The sequence below is a fragment of the Sinohyriopsis cumingii genome, chromosome 15 (genome assembly GCF_028554795.1).
Source record: "Sinohyriopsis cumingii isolate HCF-2022 chromosome 15, ASM2855479v2, whole genome shotgun sequence".
In the NCBI taxonomy this organism is placed as follows: Eukaryota; Metazoa; Mollusca; class Bivalvia; order Unionida; family Unionidae; genus Sinohyriopsis; species Sinohyriopsis cumingii.
This window is the reverse complement of record NC_142975.1, coordinates 51,909,006-51,923,928: the sequence shown is the minus strand read 5'-3', so window position 1 is coordinate 51,923,928 and position 14,923 is coordinate 51,909,006. Positions and strand designations below refer to the sequence as shown.

The 14,923-nt window shown below is 36.8% G+C and overlaps 2 protein-coding genes across 4 annotated transcripts in view; one reads left to right on the top strand and one right to left on the bottom strand.

Moving 5' to 3' along the window:
- Positions 1-4,612, top strand: part of LOC149781795 (AP-1 complex subunit sigma-2) — a 53,233-nt gene extending 48,621 nt beyond the window's left edge. Inside the window, exon 5 of the mRNA XM_089935952.1 lies at positions 3,116-4,612. Within this exon, the coding sequence (XP_089792078.1) occupies positions 3,116-3,172 (57 nt within the window). The 3' untranslated portion in view covers positions 3,173-4,612. The remainder of the gene's footprint in view (positions 1-3,115) is intronic.
- A 7,445-nt stretch (positions 4,613-12,057) lies between these two features.
- LOC149781794 (core alpha-(1,3)-fucosyltransferase-like) overlaps positions 12,058-14,923 on the bottom strand; it is a 96,618-nt gene continuing 93,752 nt past the window's right edge. For all 3 annotated transcript variants that reach the window (XM_089935950.1, XM_089935949.1, XM_089935951.1), the window contains exon 4: positions 12,058-13,970. In XM_089935950.1, the coding sequence (XP_089792076.1) occupies positions 13,577-13,970 (394 nt within the window). In that variant the 3' untranslated portion in view covers positions 12,058-13,576. The remainder of the gene's footprint in view (positions 13,971-14,923) is intronic.

The window sequence follows — 14,923 nt, the reverse complement described above, 5'->3', positions numbered from 1 at the left end:
ATTTTTATGCCCCATCTCTCTTTTTCCCCATTGCTTTTTTGGTTTGCCCGTAAATGGTGCCATCGTTCATATGTCCAGTCACATCGTAGCATGACACAGGCGAAATCCGACAGAGGGAGGATTTGGGGGGGGGGGGGCATCCCTATGTTTCGGTGATGGTCGATTAATCTGCTGCCTGAACAACTAACGCAGCTACAGACATAGACAGTGAGAGATGTTTCTGACACTTTGAGGTTTGAATATGAAGATTTTGAAACCCTAACATAGGTTTTTAAAAATATTTAAAAAATGCTATACGTAGATTACAGTATGTTTGTGAACCTACTATCCAAAATATATATCGCAATCTCGACGGGCTATTGCAACTTTGTAACAGTTTTATTATGAACACTATGGATAATCCCATAGAATGCGTACATATATCACTACAACGACCCAGGTTCTAGTAGCTGACTTAGTGTAAGTTCAATTTTAAAGTTCCGTCCATCTCTCTCTCTCTCTCTCTCTCTCTCTCTCTCACACACACACACACACACACAAGTTCCCACTTATTTTGCCCCTTACTCATGAGAGAGAAGGAAAAGAGAAAGCAGAAGGTATTTCGATTAAATTATGTACCCTATTTAATTAATTTAGAAACTGGGGGTTATTAATATTTTTCTTGCTGTTTTTTTATGTAGATAACGATTAATAAATGGAAATTCATCACTGATCTAGACATTATATAAGTAATTGCCTGCTGTTGAAACCATATTTATAAATGCGTATTCATACATCATGGACGGATCACAATTTGATATATCAACTCTTTAAAAGATATATGTATATATATAATAATGAGGACTTTGTATAGCGCCTAATCTTTAGAAGCTCTAAGCGCTTTACAGCATTAGACAACACCTATAAGATAAAAAAAAACATAATGATATGATTACAAAAACAAACGCAATGAAATTAGAAAACATTATAAAACATAAAACATGCTGAGAATATTTAAGGTAGGAAACATTATTAGATCTTTAAGCTTGTTCTTGCAGTCGATATATATATATATATATATATATATATAGAGAGAGAGAGAGAGAGAGAGAGAGAGAGAGAGAGATCCATCCAGTATGGCCACCATGGCAGTCATCTTGGAAATCTTTTTATTGCTGCTTCTAATTGGAAAATCGCATCATAATGGAGTTTTCACGGGAAAAATAATCATATCTACTTGGTCCTAAATGAAAATATTGCCGATCTTTCTACAAATATGGCTGCCACAATGAATATGTGGAAGGTCAGGTCACTGATTCTCCTGAATGGATGCGCATATCAGCATTGGATTTTCACCAGATGGTATCCAGTCCGTTTTAAATGAAAATATGGCTGCCTTAGTAGCTGATTTAAAACTCATGTTCAAGAAAATCAGATGGCTTCAACACTCAGCAGTCAAAACAAAGAAATGGTCTTATCTTCAATTGCTGAAAGTTCTTTGTGGCTTGCACAGTGTCGGTACCTTCGTGAGGCTCGTGTTTATGCTTTACTTATTCAAAGGATGTATCAGCATCTGCCGTGTGTTTTCCGTCGCCCTTCTGTGAACACTCCCGTGTGCAGACTTTGAAAGATTAATTTCTCATACTTTACATAAAAAGCGTAATTCATTAGAGCGTAGAATGAGTACGGTTATGGTTGTTTGGTTTTTGGCGGCTCGTTCGAAATATTGTTGGCTTAATCATGTCGACAAAATGGAACCTAAGTACCTTTCCGACTAGGACCAGGATGGGCGGATGTCGACCCTGCGACCCATGGATTAAACGTTCAACGTTCAGCCAACTAATTGACAGCATTGTATATTATTGTGGTGTTCTTGTATCTGATTGGTTGACCATATCACCGCGGTCTTTAGGAATCTCTCTCTCTCTCTCTCTCTCTCTCTCTCTCTCCAATGAAATTGTTTCAACCAAAAAATCGACAATAATTACACTTCAACCCTAACATAGCTATCCAGTCAATTTCCACAGCATGTCTAAATTCCGAAATTGTTGGCGGCAGCACAACTTAAAAGCGAATATGCTTGTTTTTATTTTAATCAGAAGAGATTTGTTTTAATATGCCAGTCATCTTTGACTTTTAATATCATATCAGACTTTTGTAGCATACAGAAACTGAATTATACTTAAGGCCAATTCATATATAAAGTTTTTGCTCGAGTAGGTCAGTGGGTTGAGCATCGGACTTGTAATCAAAGGTTTGTTGGTTCGATATCAGCCTGACCTTGCCGATGTCGAATGCTTCTTTGCGTCATTGTAAAACAGCGCTTAGCTACGATTTTTTTTAGCATGCTGTAGCTAATAATGTGTTGAAAGTGCCATTTTAAGAAAATCCGTATTGTTTGAGCATTATTCACAAGACTTCGTGTCTCTCATAGCTTCCCCCTTCCACACGCTATAATAACATGTTATTCGTAAGCATTTGACTTCAGAATATCATACCACTGAAACTAAAGATAGTTTGTTGCCATCAGATCCCTATGTGTGTTCCTCGGCATCGGACAATGATCCTATGTGTCCATGTGGTATAAATGAATGATGATGTTGTTGTGGGTTGAACGCCATTATTCAGTGCATGATATTTTATACATGGCGGCCAGTAAATCTAATGGAAGAAGAACCCGGAAAAATCCCGGAAAGAACCACCGACTCACGGGAAGCTACTGGAAAACGATCTCACATGTCCATGTTTGCGGATCCTGAGACTCGAACCCATGCACAAATGATCGAGATCAAGCTTATTGATTTAGCCGTTTTAAATGAGAGAATAAAAACCCCACTTAAGTAACTATAATTATCGTATGCTTTTCCCCGATGCTGTACAACCGCCCTTAAAATTATGTTGATAGATACGAAATAGATTTCATCCGTCAGGAAGTTCGGGACCTGAATTTCATAAATTTGTGGCGTAAATGTTTCATGCGGTGATCGGTCATTTTTAATGGAGACTGGGTTTCATTACAAATGAGTTCTGCTTTCATGGAGATATGTGTCGAGTATTTGTTAACATTATTTTATACAAAATACCAATTTCATTTTCTATTGAGAGGAAATCAACCATCTGTATTTACTGTTTTCAGGAATGTGAAGAACCAAAAAGCCTTCTGGAAGAACTGGGATTCAGTGCTGGAAGCTAGTGCCAGAGAAGAAGTGTCCCCACGTGACTCCGTTATACAAGCACCGACGTCTCTTTATTTTTTTAATTGGGCAAATTATCTCTCTACATGGTCATGTTGCAAGCCATAATCAATTTATTTAGAAACCTTCATCACGAGTCAAGTAGTCCAGATTAGACGTATAGCCATTGTGTATGTAACAGTCCAAATTAGAAATCTAGATATCAAGCTTTTTTCTAAAGGTGAGCGCCTTTGTATTCCAAAACTTAAGATTATTTCATTCAATTTTTATTTTTTCTCAAAAACAAAAAGACAATAATAATAATAATAATAATAATAATAATACTCATATTTGAAAATACTTACAGTATAAAGGACGTGGGAACGATGAAGGAATAAAAGCAGTTAGGAGTAATTTTATATTTTAAAGTCACAAAGTGAAAGGAAAGAAAGGTGAGAAGCGATTGCGATGTTGTTGCACTGCCAAGACTCCAATATATTACTAGTGTATCTTGGAAAGTCTTTTTGATGACTTTGTATCAGTCCAAAATCAAGTGACAATTTGCATAGATTTCCAGAACTAGCAGTTGCCTAAAGTAACACGGTTTGTATGACGTAAGTACTGTATGAGACTGGGTTGTGTTATGCTATAAAAGAACAAAATATGTCAGGTGCACTGGATTTCTTCTCAGTTTTTGCACATATTCTACAGATGTCCGATTTTTTTTATAGAACTTTTACTGAAATACAAAATTTATTTACTACTGCCGAATGGAATACACGTAATTGTTTACTTGACAGAGCGGTATGAATGAAATAAAAGTGACCACGAAGATATATTTTAGAAACATATCATGAATTTTACATTCAAGAATAAATTTGAAATTTTCACATATCATTATTATCATTCAAACAGCTATTTTGTAATAAGTTTAAGTGGCATTTAATTTAAATGTTCGGAGGAAATGGGGATGGACGTGATTATTATTCTTTAATTTTAATAATGCTCCTAAAACAAAATGCATAGACCTAGATCTCTCGGCGCATTATGCGATGGCAGATCTGGGTATGTGCAGTTTGCAGTTGGACTCGATTTATAAGTGAGTAATTATGGCAACAGCAGGTAATTTCATGTTGTAGAATGTAGATCAATTGTTTGCTGTTTGCAATATATGTTCATGATTCTTATTTTCCGCCCATAAAGTTATAACAAAAAACAAGACTTGAGCTTGTTTGTGTTTTGTACTAGTATAGAGGCTGAATTATTATTGTACATGAATATGTATGTGTGCCTTAAATGAATATTTAGCAGCAATTAAAGTACTGTGGTTGTAAGATTTCTATTTTTTGCGATATAAAAATTTGGAGTTATCTGATTCATACGGGAGTTGTGTTCATATCATATATTATTTTGTGAATACAGTCATTATTATTCAGAATAAATATCTATTCCGAAAGACATGTCGTTTTTCCATGTTCTTTGTTGTACATTGCTTAGAATGTACTTGGTAAATGGTACATGTAGTATCATATGATACTTTCATTTGAATCTTGGGGGGGGGGGGGGCATCTGTACAATATGCCTATATCTCTTTCTTAATCTATTGTTTGGATTTCATTTTGTTTCAGTTTTGATTATGACGAAGTCAACATCTACAACAATATCTCTTCGAATTAATATCACTGATGTAACAATGGTCCTTCAAATTCTATTCCACCACTTATAGATGCAAGAAATAATACTTCGGTTTGAATATATGATGAAAAAGAAACGGCTAATTTATTAAATGATTATTTTATTTCATGAAGAAAAAGACACGGCTAATGTATTAAATGACTATTTTACTTCATGATGAAAAAGAAACGGCTAACTTATTAAATGATTATTTTACTTAAGTTGATGACGGCAATGTTCCAGTCCCTATACTTTTCAGAAAAGATGCTCTGATACCCTAAACGACATTACTATCTCTAAAAAAGAAATTAAAGATAGTATTAATTCCATTTCTGTCAATAAAGCCACTGGGCCTGATGGAGTAAGCCATATAATGCTTAAAGGAGTCAGTGAAACAAGAGCAGCACCACTAACAATGCTTTTTAATCGATTATTGAAGGAAAACACATTTCCAGATAAATGGAAACTTTCGCACATTCTTCCCATTCCTTAAAATGATTATCCATTTGAGATTGCCACTTATAGACCAATTTCCATACTTAGCTGTGTCGCAAAATATCTTTGAAAGATGCATTTTTTAAACATGAATATAATTACTTTCATACAAACCGTCCTTTTTATAAGTATCAATCACTTTCTCTCCAATCATAGCATTTGCAGTTAATTAGAAAAAACCGAAAATTCTTGTATTGTATTTTATGATCTATCAAAAACTTTCGATTGGGTGTGGCACAGAGGATTATTGTTTAAATTGAAGGAATACGAAGTTTCAGGTAAACTTATAAAATGGTTTGATGGTTATTTAAGTAACAGAAAACAAGCGATGGTTTTGTATGATACTTATTCACGTGAAATGATTATAAATGTTTGTTTGCCACAAGGATCCGTGCTTGGGCCAATCTTGTTTTTAATCTATGTAAACGATATTTCGGATGGTATGAACTCTGTCGTGTTTTTTGCAGATAACTCATCTCTGCATTGTTCGTCTCCTTATTTTGTTGAAACAGCGCTTGTCATGAATAATGACCTAATTCAACTGCATAACTGGTCCAAGAAATGGTTCTTAAAGTTTAATCCAGAAGAAAGAAAAAACCCAGTGGCATTGTTTTTCACGAGCAAACGCAACAAACAATCCTGAACTTGTTTTTGATACTATCGAACTTAAAATGTGGATTTTCATCGCCATCTAGGATTAATACTTTCATCAAATACCAAATAGATTTGTAACATGTATAGCATTTAAAAAACAGCATCATGTCGAATAGATAATCTACGAAAACTAAACAGAAAGTAAGTACGCACATTTCATCAAAATTGTATTTAAAGTATATCAGGCCTCTCTTGGAATATGCCATTGTAGTCTGAGACGGATGCTCGTTGATCGATTCACAAAAAAAGTGGAAAAACTCCAAGCGGCAAGAATAGTTACAGGACTACCAAAATACATTAGTAGACAACCTATTTTGAAATAGGGTGGGGAAGTCTACAGTCTAGAAGAAAATGACAAGAATTACTAACACTCTGCAACATTAAAATGTGCCAAACACCAGACTGTATCTTTGAATAACTCACTTCCACTGTATCAGAACAAACAAATTATAACCTCTGACGTTCAAACAATATGGTGATTTGCAGTTTCATGCTAAATTCTACCAATTCATCTTTTATTGCTTCAACAATATCTATGGAACAGGATACTCAGTGTAGTATATCTTACAGTGCTTTGAAAAAGTGTTTATGTCCTAAACTTGTATGTATCAAAATGCTACGTTTTATTAAACGAACACTAGATATCATCCATAATAATACAATGATACAATGTAAGTTCATTAAACGCTGATCTTCACAACGTTCAACTTGAGTTGACTGTACCTTGGGAGGAGAGGTGTGATGAGGCTCATGAAAGAAAGTTGACTAAGTCTGTAGAGTTGATGGAGAGAGAAGGGAATAGAGTATTTGGTCATTCATAGTAGAGGTGAGAAGTATAGGGCTTCCTGCTTGATCGGTCTGTAAAATGTCCAGTGCTCAATGGATAACATGGAAAAACCGCAAAGTGGCGGTTTAAGCAGTGGACAAAACTGCTGAAAGAGCTGGCCTTGGATAAAGCGCGAGGACAAAACATGGCTGTTCTGGGATAAGGGGCGAAACACCCAGTAACAGATTGTCCCGGCAGATAATGTAGGTGGTGCAGCAGTTGATACACTCTATTTTAGTATTGATACTGATTATCCCAGATAACATAATGTATATTTGTGTGTGCGCAGACGCCACAGGGTTCCCCAGATCATGGGAATTCCTGGAAAATATCATTGGGAAAATTGTCATTGAAAAAGTAATGGAAAATTGCCATCAGAAATGGAAAATGGCCCAAGTTTTCTAAAGTAGGTGGATTGACTAGCTGTTCGGGGAAGATGACACCATCTTGACAAAATTCTTATGTAATTATCTTTCGTGTCAGTTTTGTTGTTGTTGCTATCTTTCTCTGTGTGTGTGTGTGTGTGTGTGTGTGTGTGTGTGTGTACAGATCCAACCAGGGCCCCGAGTGGTCCAAAGCGGTCTCCGTTACGGATCACTGCTATCTCACCTTTGTCTGCGTGGGTTCAAATCTAGGATTCGGCCAATGTGAGTATGTGAGAAAGCTTGCCGGTAGCTTCTCGTGGGTCGGTGGTTCTTCCGAATTTATCGTGTAACTGGCAGAGACAAAACAAATTAAGATTTGTGTTGGGTTTTCCAGGGTTCTTCCTCCACCATTAATACTGGCCGCTATGCATAGCCTATCGTGTGCTGAAAAATGGCGTTAAAGCCAACAACAACAACAGATACAACCTTTGCGACTTGTAGTTGTACACATTAAAGAATTTAGTCATGGAAAATCAGAAACGAATTTGTCGTGTAACTGGCGGAGACAAAACAAATTCAGATTTGTGTTGGAGCTCTGCAGACGAGTTCCCAAAACTAACTTATTGGGTCAGGTGATGGAGAAGGAAGGCATGTAGACTTTTGATGAGATGATAAATGAGGTTTACTGCATCTTTTCTCCAGTTCAGTATCTCAAACGCATGGACCTTCGGAGGATACGACTTTCTCCAATTGGAAGCCGCTGACCTTTGCACAAAGGATTTTGAACAAACTTCCGAATTGTATTCTAGGACTAAAGAAAAAGTTCTTGAATCGTTATCGATCTTTCCACACTGAACCAATTCCTTCGCTCTAACTGCCGTGATCTAGATGACCATGAAGGCAGACGATCAATATATGACCAGGACGCCTATCTTCACACCATATCTTACCAGTCCACAAGAATTTCATCGCTTTTGTATGCGACATCATTCAATTTTGGCAGTTCCTTTCGGCCTCTATTTTTAGTTTTCGTTCCTAGCACTTTTACTAGAGTAATGGGTATAATATGAGTTCAAATCCGCCAATACTATTAAGACTAGCTGAGACACAATGTCACGATATGTTCCATTAAGAGAGATCTGTTCCCAGTTAGCATAATCCACAATCTGTAGAGGCTGGATCTGATCCAATCTCAAAAATTCGTTCACATGAGGATGAATTTTGTCGCTGTCGAGGAGCAGACTGTTTCTCCTGACTTCTCACAGATTCTTGCTTCTTTGTCTGCTCGTCACTATCCCGCTTTCTCCTTGGAACTCTGAATATAACTGTAGACGTAGCTCCACTGGAAAGGCTGTATATAAGACCCCCTCAAATAATGTTTATAGAAAACTGGATCACCATGGGATCCAAATTTGATCAGAGTTTGAGTTGGTGAAAATATCAGGACAGATTTTTGATCAGAGTCCCGATTCGCACTTTGGAACTTCACTCCCTATTTAACACCGACGTCTCAGATTCCTGCTGGGGAGCTCGCCTAGGAAACGAGGGAGTGGTCCTGACAGGCCTGTGGTCTCGGGAAGAATTTTCCCTTCGCATTAGATATTTAGAAATGTATGTTCTTATATCACTTAAGGGTCTGTCAGCGACTTAAGACTACTTCAGCGTAGTAACTACGCAGAAGACGTAGGTCGTATCGTACCTCAGACAAGAAGGAGAGACTCGTGCACGTTCTCTTTGTACGTCTGGAAACTCCTCTGTTGAACAGCTTAAAAGGGGATCACTGAGTCCGCCACATTCCAGACGCAATGGGGTATTCAGGCAGAAAACTTGTGTAGGTTAGGGCGAGCATCCTTTCTAGATGGTTTTTACAACAGTCGGTCACGGAGTACACTTTTCCCCTTTTTTCATGTCTAAGGAAGGATCAACGGTAAGCCACACGCCCGTTCAGAATAATTTCTCTAGTTCTTGATATAGTTAGGACTCTCAAATCACGGCTTATCACGCCATCTAGGAGTAATGTTTTCATCAAATACCAAATGGATTTGTAACATGTATAGCATTTTAAAAACAGCATCATGTCGAATATATAATCTACAAAAACTAATCAGAAATTAAGTTCGCACATTTCATCAAAATTGTATATAACACGTATAAGGCCTCTTGGAATATGCCAGTTTAGTCTGAGACAGATGCTCGTTGATCGATTCACAAAAAAATGGAAAAACTACAGCTTCAAGCGGAAGAATAGTTACAGGACTTCCAAAATACATTAGTAGACAACCTCTCTATTTTGAAACAGGGTGGGAAAGTCTACAGTCTAGAAGAAAATGACAAGAATTACTAACACTCTACAACATTAAAATGTGCCAAACTCCAGACTGTATCTTTGAATAACTCACTTCCACTGTATCAGAACAAACGAATTATAACCTTTGACGTTCAAACAATATGGTAATTTGCAGTTTCATGCTAAATTCTACCAAATTAACTTTTATACCTTCAACAATATCTTTGTGGAACAGGATACTCAGTGTAGTATATCTTACAGTGCTCTGGAAAAGTGTGTATGTCCAAAACTTGTATGTAGCAAAACGCTAAGTTTTATTAAACGAACACTGGATATTATCCATAATATATTACGATACAATGTAAGTTCATTAAAAGCTGATCTTTACAACGTTCAACTTGCTGACTCATTATGTTCATGCGGTGGGATCGAACTATGATAATAATACATACTATCTGTAGAGTCCCTTGAGGCAGTCGGAGTAGATTATGGTTCCTGGTGAACAAAATTTAGGATTTTGTCAGTATTTACTGCGCCAACATACATCAAAGGCAAAACAGCTGAGAAAGCTCTGAATGATTACAGATCCCTGATGATTCTGAGCTTAGAAGAAAAAGCTGAACAAAAGGTAATACTTTCTAGGCTGCATTCGGCCTTAAATGTGCCCTGCTCATAAATAACCAAGTGCTACTCAACAAGACATTCGGAACTATCTTCTATTTCTGCAACACAAAATTATGCCTCAGAGTTATGTTAACGTAATAATTTACAGAAAAATCATACATTTTGTTTGCGGAAATTTCTCAACAAAAAGAAAGAAAGAAAGAAAGAAACCCAAACAAGATGTATTTGGATCACCACAGTTTTACGATTAGATTGCCTGTCAGATGAATTAAAAATGAAGGAAAAAAAAGTTTGACCATTCGTAATTTCTGGGTCAATCTTTTTTTTGTCGTACATAGCCAAAGTAGCTCGAATGGTATGTATATCCATGTATTGGAGGAATGATTCGTAGGATTTACGTCGAAGTTGCTAATGTCCACAAAAGAGTGCAGATATTATGAACTCTTTTCATACCTTTTCCAAATTCTAAACGCTCTTTATTTATTTTTTCAAGACCAACCGAGAAGTTGCGAGTGAGTAAATATTATTGGAATGTGGCATCAAAATGACCATTGTGAACCCCAACATTGCTTGCCAATGACCTTCGGTCCACTTCGTTCCATATCGAGCCTTGACATATGTAACTAGATGATAAAGTATCTACCGTTCTGCTTTCTGATTGAATGCAGTTAAAGAAACTGATCGAATTAGGTCGACTTGACATTCACAAGATAGTAGGAATAATCACTGCGGCATTCGTGGATGACTTCACATGCTGCATGTCAACTTGTTTCTGCAGTATCTCAGAATCCTACCATCAGATCAGCCTGGATGGGCTACCGTGGCAAGTCTTGAAGCAAGGCACTTCAAATATTTCGCACTATATAACCTAGCTTTGTCGCCGTAAAACATCAAACTAATCCAATTTAAGCGGTTCACACGCAATTTGTAATGAATTTATACATTATGAAATTTATCATATTAAACAACTCTCATTGACCTTCGAGTTCGCTTGCTAACGGAAGTGACTATTTTACCTGCAAGAGGTCACTTGTTCAAACTACATGTACGGTTTCGACTATTTACATATGTGATGGGTCGATGTGAAATGAAGTGGTTCGACGACACAGCAAGCGAAGATGGATCAACCCAAGCATAACGCCAAGGTCTTACTGCATTACAGTTTAGGCAACTTATGTAGATGCTGTCCTGGGGCGTTTGGAAAACAGCAGTACAAATACACCAACGTTTGGTATCATTAAAATGCATTTAGACGCCTAATACCGTCAATAAAGCAAACTTTATTCATCACGCCACGTAGTCCAATGTTGAATCATTCTTCATTGTGGAGAAAAATCTCTGTAACTTGCAGTGCTATATTGAAGCAAATAAACAAATTCTTTTATGGAAGAGAAGTGGCAATCGTGTGTGTCCAGTTGTCCGAAGTAGGCTACCCGATTTGGTATTGAAACTACCAATTCTATGAATTTTTGATAAAAAAATAAATCCCTAGATTGATAAATCCCTATGTTTTCTCGGATAAACTTTCTGGCCTACAGTGAAAGGTTTTTGAATGAAAATATCCGCAGCAGTGACCCCCTCCCAAATGCAGTGTGTGTGTGTGTGTGTGTGTGTGTGTGTGTGTGTGTATGTGTGTGTGTTATCTTGATATATAACTCATTCGATCCAGGAATCGAGATAGCACCACGACCAAATGGCACCCATCGCATAGATCAGATGCATGGACGCTATAGTCTCTACTCACTGGATGGATCAAGGTGGAAGGAAGGGCACGTCATCAATGGGAATCAACTCGCTAACAAACGGAATTTGACACTCAGCAAAATTCACAAGCTCGCTAGGATATATATATATATATATATATATATATATATATATATATATATATATATATATATATATATATATAGAGAGAGAGAGAGAGAGAGAGAGAGAGAGAGAGAGAGAGAGAGATTGAAAGAGATTATTTGTAACGTGTAGTAAAGCGTATTTTCTGTATTTATTATGAATCAATGGCATTCAACAATATTGTAACATATCAATATATATAATTTTTTAAATTCCTTTTTCAGACTGATAACGAGGGTGAATAAAAACACTCATAAACTAATACTTTGACTTCAATCCCTTAATTAGAGGCGCTTTCCTCCCATTTTCGTTTGCTGAAATTAGCTCTCACGGTTCTATTTCACCGCGTCTAAATATCATCTCTCGAACGAGTCCGATTCATTTGATTATTTGGACGATGAAATAAAAGGTATAGTTTTGAAATCACGTTTCGCTACAGTCTAATATAGTGGGACATAGATATCACCAAAGGTATACATGTAGGTAAAGATTGTATTACCCTCTTTACAGATCATTCTTGGGAAAATATCTAACTCATTAAATATATTATATTTATATAACAACGATTGAGCAATGTTTTATTGGAATGTTCAATGACTGTGAAATGGTGTCGTACTAATCCTTCACATCGATCTTTGCATTTCTGACTGTTAGATCCGCGCTACTACTATTAAATAATAATAATATTAATAATAACAATGACTGAGATCACAAACACTGTATCGTTTGCATGATAATGCAGCACCCGAGATAATATTGGATTATTTGAGAGAATGCGGTTAATATAACAAGTTTTGACCATAGTTGTCAAGGATTTTACGTGTTGCCATTTTCTTTTATTTTATTTCCCCTTTTTTGTTCAATTTTCAAATCTTTTCTTTTTATATTGTATCTTGTGATAGTTCAAATTTACATTTTTTGGGATTCTTCCTATTTAGAGTTTTCGAACTTTACTTTTACTGAACACCATATGGCTACTATTGTGTTAATGTACCGTAAAAACGTTATTACAGGTACTTTCTTTCCTTCGACATCATATCCCGTCTCTCATTTTAGACACCATATCCCGTCTCTCATTTTAGACAGAGTTTCATTTGTCTATGTAAATCGTTTTGTTATGTAGTTATTACTATTTATTTCCCCAGAAAGAACGTTTTGCACATAAAAAATGTTCGAAGAAAAGTAAAATATGACGGAATTTTTAAAGGCAAGTTTTCTTTTCAAGGGCTTTCTCTATTTATGCATTACAATATTAAATACGTTGATAGCCTGATCATCCGTCTTCGCTTTCTAAAAATTATCGTTCTAGCTCAGCGCGATTTTTTCTCTCTCAAAAATTATTATTTTTTTAAAAGCTCCTAGTCTAGTACTCCGATTTTTCAAGCATTTTGGAAAAGTGTTTCTTTATCTTCTTTCCTGCATTCAGTTGCTTGCAAACGAGGTCAGCATCACTGAATTTGTGATTAACTACGGTCAGGAAGGACAGGGTAGGAGTGGAGGGAAAGGTCATGAACGATACACTAGGTGTAAATGAATTTGGATAGGAATGTGGCGGCACTGGAGATGCTTATAATGTTTAGCCCCCTCCCTCTCTGGTCTTTTGGCTATACAGAGGCCATAAATCCCCTAGTAAATGAACCAAAATATCTATCTAAAGCAGCGAAATTGCTGATTTGTTTTCTGAGCTCTCTTCCCGGGGCGGAGAATTCGGATTCTGGACGTCCCAGACGATGTTATTCCATGTTGAAACGCATATGTCTTTTGGTCTCCACCATTCCTCCAGGCTACGAACCTGAAGTTGTGGCATTTCCGGGTCCCACAGCATGGCACAAATCCGGCACCAGAATTTAGTATCTATGAAAGAACCCGTTCCTTTCCATCTGAAGTATTGGTTATACAAGTAGTCATTCTGGTCTAATTTGTGCAAATAATTCGCCAACGCTTCCACCGACGGAAAATCTTCCACATGGATGTACGATCCAGGTGGGGCTGCACGAAGGTAGTCATCTGGATGTGCTCCCATGACTACTGGAATTACGTCACTCCTGCAAATAAATAAAATCCTAAGTTATAAAAAGAAAGAAAGATATATATATATATATATATATATATATATATATATATATATATATATATATATATATATATATATATATATATATATATATATATATATATATATATATGGGTGTGTGGGTGTGTGTGCAAACTGTAAAGAAAACAAATAACAAAAGTAACAATGCTTGCATTTCGAAGCATAGAATAGAAGAAAGAATCCCGTCCGTAAACAGAGTTTATTTAACTAAACATACCATTATAACTGGTGAAAAGGTGAGCATACTTCTTCAGGAAAATTGAAGAATTACTCAATCCCCTCCCTCCCCACCAAGTTTGAATTGTCATATGCAAAATGGTTCATTTTCTTCCACACAATGCAAGAGAACACAAATTGTGTACGCGGTGCTGCAATATTCCATCTTCAAAACTACATCCATGATTAGCTTCGAGTCTTTACTTTAGGAAAGAACACAATCGGAAAACCAATCCAAATTTATTCAAGTTGATGCTTAATATTCTAAATACGCCTAGCACATTAAAATTTAATTTTCAAGTACGCTTCTAGCAGTGTTATCTAGATGTTACAGGCTACAGACCGTGTCCGACAACATATTGGTTGGTTTAATGATACTGGTCAGCGCACGAGAGACTATACTATGTTGGCCAGTACTTTTGGGTGTAGGAAGAGCCACTGACCTACGGGAAGCTACTTGCAAGCTTTCTCACATACCCGCGTTGGCGGAGCAGAGACTCGAACCTAAGATGACAGAAGTAGGATATGAGTGATCTGTCAAGTCGAGTGCCTTACAACTTGGCCACCTGGTACCTTAGACAACTTGGCCACCTGGTGCCTTCGACAACTTGGCCACCTCGTGCCTTACAACTTGGCCACCTGGTGCCTTAGACAACTTGGCCACCCAGTGCCTCAGAAAACTTGGCC